The following is a 15439-nucleotide window of genomic DNA, read 5'->3' on the forward strand; positions in this document are numbered from 1 at the left end:
TGTAGCAGAGATTTCAGAACAATTTAATTACAATTAAGACAAGAGAATAAAACTCAATCCTAGCTCTTTGAGACCAGACACCACATCTTCATTCTCACATTCCAAATGCAGAGCTTCACACACCACAGGTGCCTGCCATTTGCTGAATTAATATAAATTCCTTGGGTTGGTTATAAAAGAAATCAAATTGTCAGGAGGAGCTGCTTAGTCATAGTTCACAATATCTCTAGAAGTGATAGTTTTTAAAAGAATTAACCTCTTCTTCTTCATCCTCCTCAAATAATTAATTCTTAACGAAAGCCCCTTATCTGAACTACTGCAAAGCCTCCAAATTGGTTTTTCCAGTCTCCATTCCCCTCTTCTTCCAAACTCAGTCTCCACAAAGCCTAGGAGTAATCAATTCAATCCCCAAGTCTGTCATTTCCCTTCATACTTAAAACCCTAAACAGCACCTCATTGACTCCATCTGTGCATGCCAAACAGCCTCTAAGACCAACACCAGTGAAATCAGGCGAGAAAAAGGACAACTTAACAGGTTTTCAAAAGTTAATGTATTCAATTTAGAGGACTATTTGTTGTGAGATTCTGCTTTCTGCTTTTTTGGTGTTAAAATATCCTTTTGCTTATGAAAGGGTGGACGAGTACATGACAGTTTTTAAGAAACACCTCCACTAAGCAAATTAAAAAATTGGCAAATCTGTGACAGCTGAGCTTTATATTTTATTGTAGTGGCCCATGGAAGTCTGGGAAACACTGACTTAGGGCAAAGTCCGAAAGACAAAAAGTGCCCTCATTTAAGTCCTCTCATTTTCCCAGGACATTTTTTGATCTGGCAATACAGGGCTGTAATAGTGTCCTGCACACAACCTCATTTTTTCCTTTTGCTTTGCCATGAATGGAATGACCTCAACAACTTCTCTTCTTCGTTTACCCCGTTTTCTGAGTACCCACAATGCCAAGCACTAGAGAGAGCAGTAAGCAAAAGAGAAACACACCACTGTACCCATGGAACTTACAGCCTAGCGGAGGAAACAGGTATCAAATAAATGTAGAATTAAACTGTAGTAAGTACTGCCTTAGAAAGAATAGAATGAAGGAGCCCAAAATCCAAGGCTGGAAGCCTAGCTAGGAAGGTACTATAGTTCCCATGAGAGATAATGACTCGAACAGGGATAGAGGCATAGAGAAGCCAAGATTTTGAGTTGACTGGATTTGCTGAAAACCTGAATAAGAGCAAAAAGAAAAGAAATACACCAAAGTCGACTCCACTATGAGCAACTATATCAACTTGCCGAGCAGTCACAATACTTTATGCTTCCCTGGATCTATGCCCTTTGGTTTGAGCTTCCCATACTGACTCTAGGCTTGATTACATGACTTGCTTTGGCCAATGGGACAACAGTAAAATTACTACAAGCAGAGCCTGATACAGCACTTGTGCACTGCTTCTTGTCTCTCCAAATAAGCCTATGCCAGCCTGCTGAAGGATGCAAGACCTCAAGGAGGAGAGCCAAGCAGAGAGCATCAGAAATAATCTTAAACCAGACTACAGCCAGAGAACCCCCAAATTTATAAGAAGTCCAGTCATGACTAGAACCACCTAGCTGACCTGTAGGGGTGTGAGCAATAATAACTGCTTATAGTTTTGAGACACTGAGTTTTGGGATTTCTTTTAATGCAAAGCTAACTAACATAGCGGTACCATTTACTCACACGGGGTGGGAGAGAGAAGGGAAGAAAAAGAAATAATAAGCTCACTTCCTCTTACCTTGGTCAACTCCTACCTACCATTTAAAGCTGAACTTAGATATCAACTCCTTCAGGAAGCTTTCCCAGATGTCCTGGGCTGGTTTGGGAAAGATATTGAAATACTACCATTATGTTTTGCACATATCCCTATCACTGCTTTACCACACTGTCTTATAATTATCTACTTACACTTCTTTTCCTAACCAGACAATAGCATTTTTATGTTACTGTGTCATATTCACCTTGACAGTATCAGCATATAGCATAAAACAGGCTCTTAACAGAGATTTCTGAATTTACTACATAAGTTATATATTAAATGAATAAACATTTACTTGATAGTGTGAAGTCTATTAACTATTTCTCAAAGTGTGATTCACTGACAATATGTATTGGAATCAATACGGTTTTCTATTAAAAATGCAACCCCTGGGCTTTTCATCTTTAACAAAAATACCATTCTTCATGTTGTAAAAACAAAGATGAATGTTCTCGCCATCTATAGATAAACAAAACCAGTAGTAGAAGTATGGGTGCTAAACCAACTTTTCCTCAAACTTTTCTCGAAACGTAATCCACGATAGAGTCTTTAGTCTGATAGCCTAGGTAATTAAAAATACTCTTAACTGCAATGGACTTTCTCTTCTAAGAACTGGGTCTCGGCCAGAGGAAACAGGAGCAAAGGGTCCTCCAAACAGTTTGGCTTCTCAACACACACGTTTACAGAGGCTGCACCAGGAGGAAAGTCTATCCTGAGCTTTCGCCGCAGCAGGGGCCAGGCCAAGACCCACAGGCGGGCAGAGTCCAGGCAGCATCGCGTTAAGGACCGCGGAGCCCGGGCAGCGGAGCCGAAGACCGAGCCAGAGTCCCGCTACGGAAAACCCACTAGAAGGCGGCTCTCTCAGGGTTCAGAAATGGGCGTCCTTCTCCAGAAGCAGCCACCCTGAGTCCACCCGAGCCCAGCGGGCCGTGAGGAAGGCCACGGTCGCCTTGCCAGCTGAAGTCAGAACGGAAGAAAGTGCTGGAAGGGCCAGGCAGAAAGCAGCCGAAAGGGGAAAGGAACAGAGTGCGAGGGGACGCCGCCGCTTCCCACCTGCGTCAAGCTCCAGCTGGTAACAGGGCAGCGGCTCGAGGGAGAGCTTGTAACCTTCGAAGCGGGGATCCAACAGAGGTCTTTTCACCCGCAGGGAGCAATTAGCTGCCACCTCCATCGCCTTCCAGGGTCCTAGCGTGATAATTAATAAATCTCCCGTTAAAAGGTCCGCGCTTAACTCGCAGCACGCAGCCTGGGAGGCAGCGTGGTTCCCATCCCAGAAAACACTGCGGTGTGGCGTGCCTTCTGGGAAACGTAGTGTTCTCGAGAAAGTTGGTTCTGTTGCATGCTGGGATATGTAGTTTTCCGGGGACGTTCCTGCTCATACGACAGCAGGAGCTGGACTCTCTTACCCAGAAGGCGAAGCGACCAGGAGGCGGCCCGCGCTGGTTAAATTCTCACATTATAGGCAGAGTGGCGAGACCCGCCCCGGAAATGCGTGTGCTAGCTTTCTGTGTGCTTAGGTGCCCGAGCTACTGAGGGTCTAGGTCCGGGCAGCCGAAGAGTGTGGTAGGTAACGGTCGTCAGCGCAAGGGTCATTTCGTCGCTGGGAAGGGACGGCCCTCGCCCGCGGTGATGGTGGTGAGCTATGCCCGTGGTCCTCAGGGCCGGGACCCGGGCCCAGCCCAGGCTCGTTTCGATGTGCTGTCTTTCGTTAGCTTCCCCGACCCGCGCTCGCGGGCCTGTAGGGCTCTCCGACAGGGCGTGCTACCGGAGTTGGCCTGAAGCCAGTCCTCGCTTTGTTTTCTGACTCCTCCCCTCCCGCCTCTCCCGCTGTCTCCGCCCTGTTCTATTTTCCCAAAGAATGTCTGAACTGGGAGGGATCCCCTAGCGCCCTTGTTTTACCAGTGAGAAAACTGAGGCCTTTAAGAACTGACTTGTCCAAGGTCACTATCTGTATTTTAGGGGCCAAGGCAAGATCAAGTTAAATATTCTAGGAATGGTACTGTCTAGACCTTATATTATTTTGAAAATGTTAGCCTCCAACTTCAAAAGCAAACATTTCCTAGTCCCTTTTCAACCTCTCCTTTTTCCTGTTCCACTCAAAAAACGAAAGAAAATCAACTCTGAAAACTCATTGCCAGTCTAAGTTTTCATATAAGCGAGGTTGGAGACAACAGAAGTAGTCTCAAGTTAGTGACAGATGAGTGGAGTAATGTTAGCTTATCCCAAGTTTTACAACCTAACCTTACTCTCCTTTCTGCACTGTTTTGTCTGTTTTTACTAAAAATTGAGAATTTTCTAAGTTAAGAGTAAGTTTGAGATTTGTTTTCTCTTTAACCCACCAGCAAGCTCTTTGGTAAACAGCGAGCACACACACAAACTTAAAGCTAGTTTGACAGTTGTAATTCTGGATATATCCTAGTGAAAAGTAAAGTAAAGCACTTAAAGCTTTACTAGGAAATTACACTTTTCACCAGGTGTGTTTAATCTCTTATTGATAGTTAGGTAATATAGCTTCCCCAAAATTGTGAATGCAGTTAAGGTGCGGAAATGATTAGCAATTATGTGCTGTTAAAGTGTTTGGGAGCTTCTAGGGTCACAGTACCTGAGTTTAAATCCTCTTTTTACCAGTTTACTATCTCAGTGCCTCAGTTTCCTCATCTGTAAAATACAAATTATCTTAATACTACTTACATAAAAGAATAAGTTCTGGGAATTAAATGAGATTAAAAAGTCAACGTGTTAACCCAGTGCCAGGCACATAAGTGTTTAATAAATGTTACAGGAATTATTATTATCCAAAGACTTATTGATAAAGAGTATATGGGGGAAGAAAACTGAATAGTTCATCATTATGACTTCTTGGGATGCAGTAAATAATACTAAGAGTAATGAATTAACACATTGTTGAAATTTATCACCCCTTCAGTTGATAGAATGTTAAACATGTTGAGGTGCTTGCCTAGAGGATTTAGGAAAAAATGCTTTGTAAGTATTCTATATCTGAAAATACATGTTGATGTTCAGGTTAGCAAGATGAACAAAGATGCACAGATGAGAGCAGCGATTAACCAAAAGTTGATAGAAACTGGAGAAAGAGAACGGTAAGTAACAGATTATGTTAATGAATTAAATTTAACATCTTTAAATTATAGTTGTGTTATGAGAATCTAAATATCAAATAACAAAACTGATGTCAGTGGAAGTAATTACAGAAAATTGAGATTATCAAAAGCTTCAATTCTTGTCATCTCTAGAAAAGTGATTAGTTCTGTTAAATATTGCGAGACTTGGAAGGAGATAATGTAGAAAGATGAACAAGAAATGACTCTCAAAAACTGTAGAATCTAATGGAGAAGAAAAATGCATACTCAAATAACTACAATTGAAGATATAATGTTACTCAGTTTTTAACAGGGAGACAACATGATAGAACCAGTTTCAATTACCAAACTCTTTTAACCTGAGAGTAGCATGTGGTATTCCTACTCTCGGAAACATTCTTCGTCCTCCCTCCCGTCTTTAATTCTAGCTCATCATTCAGGTCTTAATTTAAATATCATCTCTTCTAGGAATCTGTTAACTCCCACATACCTTATCCTGTCATAGCTTTTAATCACCTTGTATTGTAACCACCTACTTTGCTAGTTTGTATCCTCCAATATAATCAGAGTTTCTTGACAGCAGAAATAAACCCAGCATCATGCTTAGCACATAATTGGCCAAGTAAATATTTGAAGAATGAACAGGTTTGGAAGTACAAAGGAATCAAAAAAGACTTCCTGGAGTGGGATGATAAATTGTATGAGAGAAATATATATAAAAAGCAAGAGGGATCTTTCAGCTCTACCTGGAGGTTAATGTGATCAGTAAATGTCTCACAGAATAGTAAAAGAGGTACTTCAGCTGGAAGAGAAAGATTAGCCATTCCCCAACCCAATAAAGGAGGGATGACAATCTAGGCAGATGGAACCAAATATGTAAATTCAAAGAGATTTGTTACAACATAATATTCTGGGGAACTGCACAATTAAAATGTGAAAGATAGTGGACAGGAAGAGTGTGGCTTTTGTATAATCAGAAATCTTTCAATTGAAAATGATAAACTGAACTCAGGAACTGGCTCAAACAATGGAAATATATAAGCTCATGTAACTAAAAGTCTAGGGCTTAAGGGTTCTTAAGGCACCACTCGCTCCAGGTACTCAAAAATTGTTGCCAAGAATGTCTTCTCTCTCTCATCTCTGCTTCCGTCTGAATTGGCTTTATTCTCAAGAAGGCAGTACCCACAGGGTGGCAGAGATTAGCGGTTGAAACTTTACATCCCTCCAGCTGAGACTGCCTTCCCCCTAGTAGTTTCAGCAAAGGACCTAGCTTGATTACCATCTTACTTAGGTAACAGATCATTCATGATCAGCCTTGCCTAGGTCACATTTCCATTGCTAGAGCCCAACCCAGATTTCTTACACTGAGAGTTGTGGAGTGTTTTTACTGTCAAAGAAATGGCAGGGAAATGGATGGTGGGTTTGCAGAAACTACTGTTGAATTCATCTTTGGGTGGTGGGAGTCATTAAAAAATTTTAAGAAGAGGAATGACTAGATCACATCTGCACTTGAGGAATGTTACTTTGGCAGTGTGGAGCCGAGACTTGAAGGGCTAGAGATAGATTGCAAAAGATAACATGAGATTAAAAGTGCAAAACAACAAAAATGGAAAGGAGAACTTAGAATTTTTTTTAAAGTAAAGTCAACAACCCTTGATATGAGGAATAAGGAATGAGGAAGAAGGCCTCTAGAACAGTGTCTTGAGAAACTAAGAGGATTGCCAGTGATAAGCATAGGGGATTATGTATCATTTATTTATTTGTATTTCCATCATGCAGCTCAAAGTTACTGAGTTTCTACTTAATACCATGTCCTGTTGAGGTGCTGGAGACACAGTAGTGAAGTCGGTTCTTTTATACAGTTCACAGTCTAATGGGAGGAGATAGAAAATAGATGTGTAATGTGTCATGGTGATGAGTTCTAGAGGCAAAATAAAGCAGAGAATAATCAGGTGTGTTATTTTGGATAGAAAAAAAACAAGGCTTCACTGGTAAGAGGTCAAAAGGATATGAGGGTATGAGGGGCCTCTAAGCTCCTGAGACAGGAGCTTGCCTGGCATTTTGAGGAACCCATAGAAGCTAATGAGACTGAGTAAATTGGGAGAGGGAGAGAAACGATAAAGTCAGAGCCATCACTGGGGAGGGGGCAGACCACGGAAGGTCACTGACGCTGTAGTAAAGACTCAGAATTTTATTTGGAGTAAATTGGGAAGCCACTGGAGGGTTCTGAGCAGTGGAAGGAGAAGGAACTGTACACAGGAACAATCAGGGGGACAAGTTAGGAGGTTTTGGCAACAGTCTAGTCAAGAGACAATGGTGGCTCTGTAGTAATGGCAGAGGTGGTAAAAAACATTTGGATTTCAGATAGGTGTTTTAAAACTGGAACCAGGGGATGAGGAATACCTCAGTGGTAGAGAATGTGCTTAGCATGTAGGAGGTCCTGGGTTCAACCCCCAGTACTGTGATTAAAAAATAATAATAATTTTAAAAATAATAAAATAGGTGAGTGGTATAGCTCAGTGGTAGGGCACATGTTTAGAATGCACAAGGCCCTGGGTTTAATCCTCCATTAAAAAAAATAGAACAATCATTTCAAAAATAAATGGGCATGTGCTCACAGTTAACAGCAAAAAAATTTTTGAAATAAAACCAGAACCGATAGGATATGCTTATGGATTGGATGTTAGTGTTAATCAGAATTGCTGAGTGAAGGACGCTGCCAAGGCTTCTGGCTTGAGGACCCAGTTGGCATTTTGACAAGAACAGGTTGAGGTGGAAGAGAAGCAGGAGTTGGAGTTTGGTCCTATTAAGATTAAAAGACTTAATTAAACACTGAGATGAAAATGTCACGTAGTAGATGTCAGGAATATTGAAAAAGAAGCGGTTTGGTTTGGGATGTGACATGTTTAAGCTAAGAAATGAGATGATTTAGGTTGAAGATTGAGGGTTTTTTAAGAGGAGGCATGGCAAAGGGATAAAGTATTTTATTGTACCCATGATGCCATTAGTTGCAATACACACCGTTATTTTTTTTACCAGTAAGAATAAAGAAAATACTGCCAATTAAATTATAATAGGCATGCCAGTTACTGAAATATTAAAATGTGTTTTAGAATTAAACACCATAGTTAATGTATAATTTAGAAGGTTAGTGGGTAAGAGGGAAGGGGAAGTCTGTGAGGTCAGAGAGAGATAATGGATTTTGGAGTTTTTAAGATTTCAACAGTGCAGCTGCTTCAAACTCAACTAATACCTTTTGACATTGTACAAAACCCACAATATTCCTTTTGGTGGAGGGAAGTAGAAAGTATGTAAGAAGACCAGAGACTGGGTTTTCATAAGAAGTATTGTACTCTACCCACTTCGTTGAACTTGACTGATGACAAGAATAAGACCCAGTGTTTAAATGACTTGCGTAAGATCAAAAAACTTTTAAGTGATAGAACCAAAATTAGGCCATGGTTGAACTGAAGTTTTGTAACTCGAAGGCAGGGGATTTTTAACTGAACAGTTGAAACTTTGCTTCAAACATTCCTATCTAAGATATTGTATGCTGTTCTAGTTTAATTTGGAAACACTTCTTTTTCAACAGCCTCAAAGAATTGCTGAGAGCTAAATTAATTGAATGTGGCTGGAAGGATCAGTTGAAGGCACACTGTAAAGGTAATCAGTTTCATTTAGAAGATAAGCTAATTCCATTGCTCTCAACTGTGGTGGTTTGAAATTCACTAGAAAAAAAATAGTATTTTAAGATATATTGATATTGAGTGCTCAAGTATAATTTTATAAACAAATAGAAAATTGAATCCTGTGGCAATGATAACCTTCTCTCAGTGATGATTTGTAGACCTATTTTCTTTGTGTGTCTCTTAAAACATTAAGTGAGTCAGGATTTTCTGTGGCATGGAATCCCATCTTTCCTGGTATGCTCAAAGTGAAACATGTTATTCCTAGTCTGTTTTAACTTAATAACAAGTTGAGCACTTTAAGGTTGACAGACTTACAGGAATTACATCTCCTGTCTTTAAAAAATGTAGAATGGAAACTTGTTAAATTGCTGGATATTGATGATGATGCCACTAGATAGATGAGCCTCCTTCCTTTCTGGCTCAGCTTTTGGTAAAATGGAATCCTGGATATTTACAGTGAATTCTCATTGTATTGTAATGGTCTGTACAAACAATAATGATAATAGGGATTATTTGTATCATTAACTCTAAGAAGTCAATGTGGCAAGTTAGTAAAAGCATAGACTTTGAGATCATACAGACCTTCACTGGTAAAAGACTAGAGCTGGATTTCAAGTCATGTTTGAATGAGCTATTTAATCTTTAAGCCTCATTTGCCTCACCTGTGAAGTGGGAAAAATGCCCAGCCCATTAAATTATTGTGAATATTAAATGATGAAATTAAATGATGTAAAGCACCCAGCACATAATAGGGGTCCAGTAAGTGTTAACTACTTTCCTCCTTCTCTTTCTTTTGGCCCAGCATAGAGAAGAGAAAGGAGCAAAGGAGTTGTTCTGTACTTTAATTTGGGGCTGTGAAATAATGAGTTAGACTCAAATAATAGCTTTTTCCCCCCTCCATATGTTCAAGAGCTGGTATGAGTATAGTGAAATAAAGTCTGTGCAATTGTAAATTCCCAGCTTTTTATAAATATTAGATTTGAATTTACAGTTTAAATTCACTGTTATAATTATTTGTTTTATGATTTTGATTTGGTGAATACTTACTGTATTTAAGGTTGAACTAAATCTTCATTAGAAAAGAAAAAAAGAAGTGTCCTCTTTTTTTTTTTTAAAGACCAGTCTGCACTCTAAAAACATGATCTTAACCCTTCCTCTATGAAAATCTTTCTTACAGATAATGATTTTAAATGATATGATTTGTTTTTTGCTTTTGCATAAGAGGTAATTAAAGAAAAAGGACTAGAACACGTTACTGTTGATGACTTGGTGGCAGAAATCACACCAAAAGGCAGAGGTAAGGAATAGAAATTGTGTGAAAGGAGCCGTGTGCTAAGACCTGATTTTTTTCTCTCTTGCTGGTTCAGTTTTTTCTTTTTACAATGAAAAGCACCCTTCCCAGAATTATATGGGTACTTGTATCTCCTCTTTGGGAGGAGTTAGAGTTGCCTCACTAACTTCCTTGCATGGTCTTGAGCAACAAAGGAGGCATAAAGTGTTTTTGCACTCTTAAAACTGTATATAAATGTAAGTTGATACGGTTGTTAAAATACTGTGTTACTATGTTAAATACGTAATTTTTTTTTAAATGGGATTTTTTAAAGGCAAGTATTGCCTGAAGCTAGGATTTATAAACTTTAGCCTGATCAGAGTTTTACTCCAGCCAAGTCATTGTGCTCTTTCCTATTAAAAATAAACTTTTCTTGAATGTCTGATTAAGAGTTTGGTAGCTCCATAACTTCATGGTCAGGGTAATTCATATTTCAACCACCTTCTTAGTGTTTCCTTTTAATGCCTTGTTTACAGAAGCCAAAGGAAAGAGGAAATAGTACATTAACACTGATAAATACGTGATAGATATTAAGTCAGGAACTACATCATATATGAGGTGTAACTAGATTATTTTCATTGATTTCGAGAAAGTTGTGTTGTTTTTTGGTTTTTTGTTTTTGTAGTAATAAGTGGAAGCAGGAATTCAGCTGTGAAGGTAAAGAAAATTACTAGAGAGTACGAGGATACTAGTTCCCTGAACTGCTACCACCTGGCAAGGAGCTAAACATCCCATGGCCCTTCCCAGCCATCTCTTAGAGCTGTTTACAGCTGAATATGACCTTTTTGGTTAAGCAGGCATATCTCAAAGGGGAAAAAAATAGTATTTATTGTTCCCCCCATGGATTTGTATTTTTAAATAATTTTTACTTTTCTATTTTTCTTCTGTAATTTATGCTTAATCTGTTAACATTTAAGAACTGGTTATACAGGGTAGAAATTGTCCTCTGCTTCTCCTTCCGTGCTTGTGTCTAGGACATTTCAATCCCTTGTAATCCCCCGGCTGGAGAATGAGCAAACAAGGAAAAGAGAAGTAAAAATTAATCTTTTATGTTTGTAGTCTTCTTTCTATTAGCATGGTTAGGATTTATTTTTTAAATTAACAGACAGCAATATTGTACAGTAAAATTGACCTTTTTTTTTTAGTGTTCAGTTCTGTGAACCTGTGTATTAGATTCATGTAACCATACCCTAAAGAGTCTCTCAAGCTTTTCCTTTATAGTCATACCCTATTGGTTACCCCAAAGCAACTGATCTGTTCTCAATCACCATAATGTTGATTAAAAGTATATTTAATATACATATTGATTACATTTCCAGTAGACCTGAATTAACTATATAGTCTTTATTTCTAGGCAGGCTTAAACTATACAATTTAAAAAAAGAAGCATCTATCTTATTTGATTTCTGTATTTGTGGATTTTTTTATAGAAATATTGAACTGTATCTGAAATTTTCATTACCTCTGGATACAAGCAAGTAACATTAGAAGTTTATTCCCTGTTCCTTGTTAGTAGCCAAAAGGGGGGAAGATAGTGTAAATTTGTTTATTGACATTTAATATTAATACAGATTTCAAAGAGCATTTTTAGCTTAATATTCTGAGTAGATAATACAGTAACATGGTTCAAAATTTTAAAAATATAATACAACTACTGTTGAAGTTTTTGCATCTTTGCTCATTCAAGAGAGTATGTGCATTTATTTCAATACAATATTGCCAAATTACCTTCCCAAAAATGTTGTTTCAGTTTACTATTTCTCCCACCAGCTAATATGAGAGCGCTAGTTTTCCCTCAATCTTGCTAATACATATGTTACTGACCTTTGGTTTTTTTGCCAATCTGGGTCAAACATGCTATCTGAATGTGGTATTAATTTTCATTTCTGTTACGAAGTTAAGCCCCTCTTTGTTCTTAATCTCCTTTGCTAATTTTTCTGTAAGCCGGCTGATCTTTTTTTTACCAAGTTGAGGAAATTGTATAGTAGAGAGATTACCCCTTTTTTGTTAGAGTATACTCTCAGTTTTTGTTTTCACTATGGTGATTTTCACCAAGCTTATTAAGTTGTTGTTGTTGCTTTTTAATCAAATTTGTCAATCTGTTGCAGCCTGTGTTTAAAAAAGGCCTTTTTCCACTCTTAGTTTAAAGAATTTTCCCACAGTATTTTCAGGTACTGGATAGTTCATTCAAATAATGAATTGCAAATTTCTCAGATGCCTTTACCTATTTTTTTATTGAAGCATGAGAGTTATTTATGAAATTATTTTATTGATAATCCTGAATAAAATATCAAATCTCAAATTGACAGAGATTAATTAAATGGAATCTTCTTACTCTTACATTTTTCTTTTTATATTTCAGCCCTGGTACCTGACAGTGTAAAGAAGGAGCTCCTACAAAGAATAAGAACATTCCTTGCTCAGCATGCCAGCCTTTAAGATTGAATTAGATTGTGTTGTTTTGTGGTTTTATTTCTGAAAGTAAAACTTGCCATAAATTAGGAATCAATTTCCCAAAATAAAATCCTTTTTTGTATGATGGTATACAGTTTTCAGTAATGATGTATACATTGTATTGATTTTTTTCCTTAAATGTGTTATTTTAATAAATATCTCATGAATGAGTTTGACGTTTCCTTGGATTGTGGAATAAATGGGACTTTATTAATAATTCATCAGATTTGTTGTGAGAAGAAGTCAGCAATTAATATAGTTTAAGTATTAACTATGTAAATGTAAGTAAGCAAATCTCTGTACTAACAACTGAGGAGAAGCAGGCAGCCTCTTCTGATTGTTTGGATATAGTGTATTCTTTTGAATCCCTATAATATTTTATAATATGTCTCATCTTGTACTACAGATATCTTATTTCTTATCTGTTATAAATACTAAGGGTTAGGACTGGGTCTTACTCATCTTTATGTGCCTTCCTTATTCCTCAAAGAATTTAACCATCTCATTGGAAGAGAGAACACTTGCAAACTGGCTCCATACCAAGCTCCTCTCACATACTCTACTCATCTGAACTTTGAAAGCAGAAACTAAATTGCATCCCCACATACTAAGGTCAAGAAAGAACTTAATGGGAAATAATCTCCACCCATAGCTTTACTCTGACATCAAGATTGCCAAATCCATGGACTTTTGTCTATACTTACGTGACCTCTGCTGGAAAATGAGAATGGTGACCATCCTGCCACTTGGAACTTTCTTCCCACTCCTCACGTTTATACCTATCACTGGAGACTCCTTCTGTTTCTTGTGGATACCTTTTGCTGTGTGGAACTTTAAATAATGATGTTTCTTAGTGCTCCCTCTGGGCCGTCTGCCTAATGATATAATTTCCTGGGCAAATGCCAGGAAACTTGGATCGGATCATGGCTTCAAATACTGAGAGATTGATAAATGGTAAATTGCATCTCCAACCCAGCCTCCAGATCCATACACTCAGCTGCTCTGGACCAGCTTCCGTGAATGTCCATAAACACCTCAAACTGACCATACCTCAGAGTGGTTTTTTTTTCCTCCAGTTTTTTCTTTTTTTTCCCTCCTGTGTTGCTCTTTGTGAGTGGTGCCTCCCAGATGTACAGATTACCCGAGGAATTTGTTAAAATACTGAATGAAGGTGAGGGATATGGCACAAGATTCTGGATTTCAGATAAGCTTCCCAAATATGCTTACGCTGCTGATAAAGACCCCTTTGTAGCAAGGCTGTAAATGGTCCACTCCCTGCCCTCTTAGTTCAAACCCAGATGAGTGCAGTAGGCTCTGGAATACTTCCCTGCCCCGCTGCCCCCCAGTATGGCTTCCATGCTATTGCCTAAGTGACCTTACTAAAACCCAAGCCTAGTCATGTTATTCCCCTACTTGAAATTTCAGTGACTTTTCCTGGTTTGCGGGGTAAAAGTCAAGCTCAACCATAGCACGCAGGCCCTTCCCGATCTGCCACTTACTTATTTCTCTGGTTAGTCTAAAGGGTCCCCCAAAGCAGCAGGTTGTTTAATCTCTAAATACATTTGAAAAAATACTAACCTAGAAAGCTCTTCTACTTACCTCACTCCTACTTGCCCTTCAAAAGCCAAAACATTCTGATATTTCTCTCCCTAGTTTTAGATTCCCTATCATTGTTTTTCTGTGAGAAGTACCTGTGCATAATCTTTTTTCAGCGCAGTGGTTTTCTGATTTTAGCGTGCATCTCCTGGAGGGGAAGAAACATGACTTTTTTTACTTTGTGTGATACTTATTTGTGGATCAATGAATGAGGGAATGAATATATGAATAAGCTAGTAAATGAACATGGGAAAACAAAAGATGGTAACAATACAACTGTAGTTGAGGAAAGCCTTTATGTTAATTTTTGTTTCATGTTCTGCAGATACAACTTTATCTTTCTGATGAATTTATATTTTAAGTGTAGTTGAACCAACTAGACTTAAATATGTAAATTTTGAGTCCAAGACACAAAAATCATACGAGTTTTTTTTTTCACTTCATCTCTTATAAAAGCAATGATGTAAAGTAATGATAGTTACAGTCATCATTCTGCTACCCATTAATAGAAAGGAAACAATCTTAAATGGTATGTAAGAAATGATAAAAACAAGTAGTTCTTATTTCATACCACTATATACGAAAGCAAACCAAAAATTTTAATGACTCAAAAGCACATATGAGAAAATGGAAAGCAAGTTATTATGAAAATATGTTTAAATGGGACAAAAACAGCTGAATTGAAAATACTTGATAGCAATTCAAAATACTAAAAAGCACAGCTTTAAAATGATAATGCCAAGAACTCAACACCTCTAGGTTTTTTTGACATCTTAAAAAATTATCTTGTAGCTTGCATCTAGAACCACTGATATCTTTCAAATAAACCAACTTTGTGTATATTTTGACTCATTGATTTATGTAAACTAGGAATACATTCTTTAAAAATCTTGCACCCTTTTGTGCTCAGTGTTGCAAATTCAATAGGAGATTACTGTTACATGACAGTACTGGGTGACTAAAATACTAATTAGGATTACTATAATCTCCTGCATAAAATTAAAGAAGACCCAGCTAAATTATTTATGTAATCACTTTGCTCTGGCATTACAAGTGTATCATTCGTTTGAGCAGTGCCAAGCCAGGGCATGGATGATGCTGGGGATTGGTAATTGGATATAGGACTTTTCATAACTTGAAAAAAGACTCCATCCAACTCAAGAGAATTGCGACAGCTGCTCAGTAGCTGGTACTGGAGATGATCCAATGCGTGCGTGTGTGCTGTGACCCTTCTTGTAAACGGCTGTCTCACGTTACTCACTGACTTCATAAAACACCTCATATTTACCAATAGAAACCACACAAAAGTCATTGGATGAATCTACCAAGTGCAATCAGACAATTTGAGCTGTAATCTCATCTGTTACACTGAATCATCAGGTAAGGCTGTCTCTTCTGCCTCAGTTTCCTCATCTGCTTACTAGATCTGATAACGCTGACCTGGAAAGAATAAAAATAATTTAAAAAACTGCAAATATTA

The 15439-nt window shown here is 38.0% G+C and overlaps 2 protein-coding genes across 3 annotated transcripts in view; one reads left to right on the forward strand and one right to left on the reverse strand.

The window, feature by feature from the left end:
* Positions 1-3058, reverse strand: part of NUDCD1 (NudC domain containing 1) — a 64943-nt gene extending 61885 nt beyond the window's left edge. Inside the window, exon 1 of the mRNA XM_015245534.3 lies at positions 2843-3058. Within this exon, the coding sequence (XP_015101020.1) occupies positions 2843-2960 (118 nt within the window). The 5' untranslated portion in view covers positions 2961-3058. The remainder of the gene's footprint in view (positions 1-2842) is intronic.
* A 123-nt stretch (positions 3059-3181) lies between these two features.
* Positions 3182-12534, forward strand: ENY2 (ENY2 transcription and export complex 2 subunit). 2 transcript variants are annotated; one of them, XM_006211575.4, is made up of 5 exons: positions 3182-3352; positions 4814-4890; positions 8483-8553; positions 9802-9876; positions 12272-12534. In XM_006211575.4, exons 2-5 carry the CDS (start codon positions 4823-4825, stop codon positions 12346-12348), a joined length of 291 nt encoding a protein of 96 aa, XP_006211637.1. In that variant the 5' UTR covers positions 3182-3352; positions 4814-4822; the 3' UTR covers positions 12349-12534. The 2 variants fall into 2 exon arrangements, with proteins under 2 accessions (XP_006211637.1, XP_006211636.1); XM_006211574.4 differs by having other exon boundaries at positions 3200-3424.
* The last annotated feature ends 2905 nt before the right edge of the window (positions 12535-15439 follow it).

Source organism: Vicugna pacos, chromosome 25 (genome assembly GCF_048564905.1).
Source record: "Vicugna pacos chromosome 25, VicPac4, whole genome shotgun sequence".
Classification (NCBI taxonomy): domain Eukaryota; kingdom Metazoa; phylum Chordata; class Mammalia; order Artiodactyla; family Camelidae; genus Vicugna; species Vicugna pacos.